General features: G+C 56.5%; 1 protein-coding gene across 1 annotated transcript; it reads right to left on the bottom strand.

The window, feature by feature from the left end:
• Window positions 1-6: 6 nt before the first annotated feature.
• On the bottom strand, window positions 7-299 carry LOC124232606 (histone H4-like; the record flags this gene model as incomplete). The annotated part of the gene is made up of 1 exon (XM_046649554.1): window positions 7-299. A coding segment is annotated over exon 1 (284 nt), but the record flags the coding sequence as incomplete, so codon positions are not given.
• Between the last annotated feature and the right edge of the window lie 282 nt (window positions 300-581).

Genomic DNA, 581 nt, shown 5'->3' with positions numbered 1-581 from the left:
GTGCGCCCCTGGCGCTTGAGCGCGTAGACCACGTCCATGGCGGTGACCGTCTTGCGCTTGGCGTGCTCGGTGTAGGTGACCGCGTCCCGGATGACGTTCTCTAGGAAGACCTTGAGCACCCCGCGGGTCTCCTCGTAGATGAGGCCGGAGATGCGCTTGACGCCGCCACGCCGGGCCAGGCGCCGGATGGCGGGCTTGGTGATGCCCTGGATGTTGTCCCGCAGCACCTTACGGTGGCGCTTGGCGCCGCCTTTGCCCAGGCCCTTGCCGCCTTTGCCACGACCAGACATGGTGAGAGACAAAACCCCACAACGCTTTGTCGCCACGTCGGCCGATGCAGGCCTTTATAGGTCCGTTGGCGGACCGAATTGAGAACGCAAGAAAGGAGGCGGGAATTCTCCCCTGAGTGGGGGAGGGGCATCTACTGGCAACACACAGGCCTTTTTATGTTCCCTTGTACTGTGTTTTGAACCGTAGTAACTAGTTACCAAGCCTTAAGACTTTAAAAATTGCTTTGGAATGGGAATGCAAAATTAAAAATTTACGTGGAGAAAATGAAAAACGTGATTGTCTTCATAATA

Source organism: Equus quagga, unplaced genomic scaffold, assembly GCF_021613505.1.
Source record: "Equus quagga isolate Etosha38 unplaced genomic scaffold, UCLA_HA_Equagga_1.0 HiC_scaffold_8453_RagTag, whole genome shotgun sequence".
Taxonomy (NCBI): Eukaryota; Metazoa; Chordata; class Mammalia; order Perissodactyla; family Equidae; genus Equus; species Equus quagga.
Note: the sequence above shows the minus strand (reverse complement) of the source record. Positions and strands in the feature narration are given on the sequence as shown.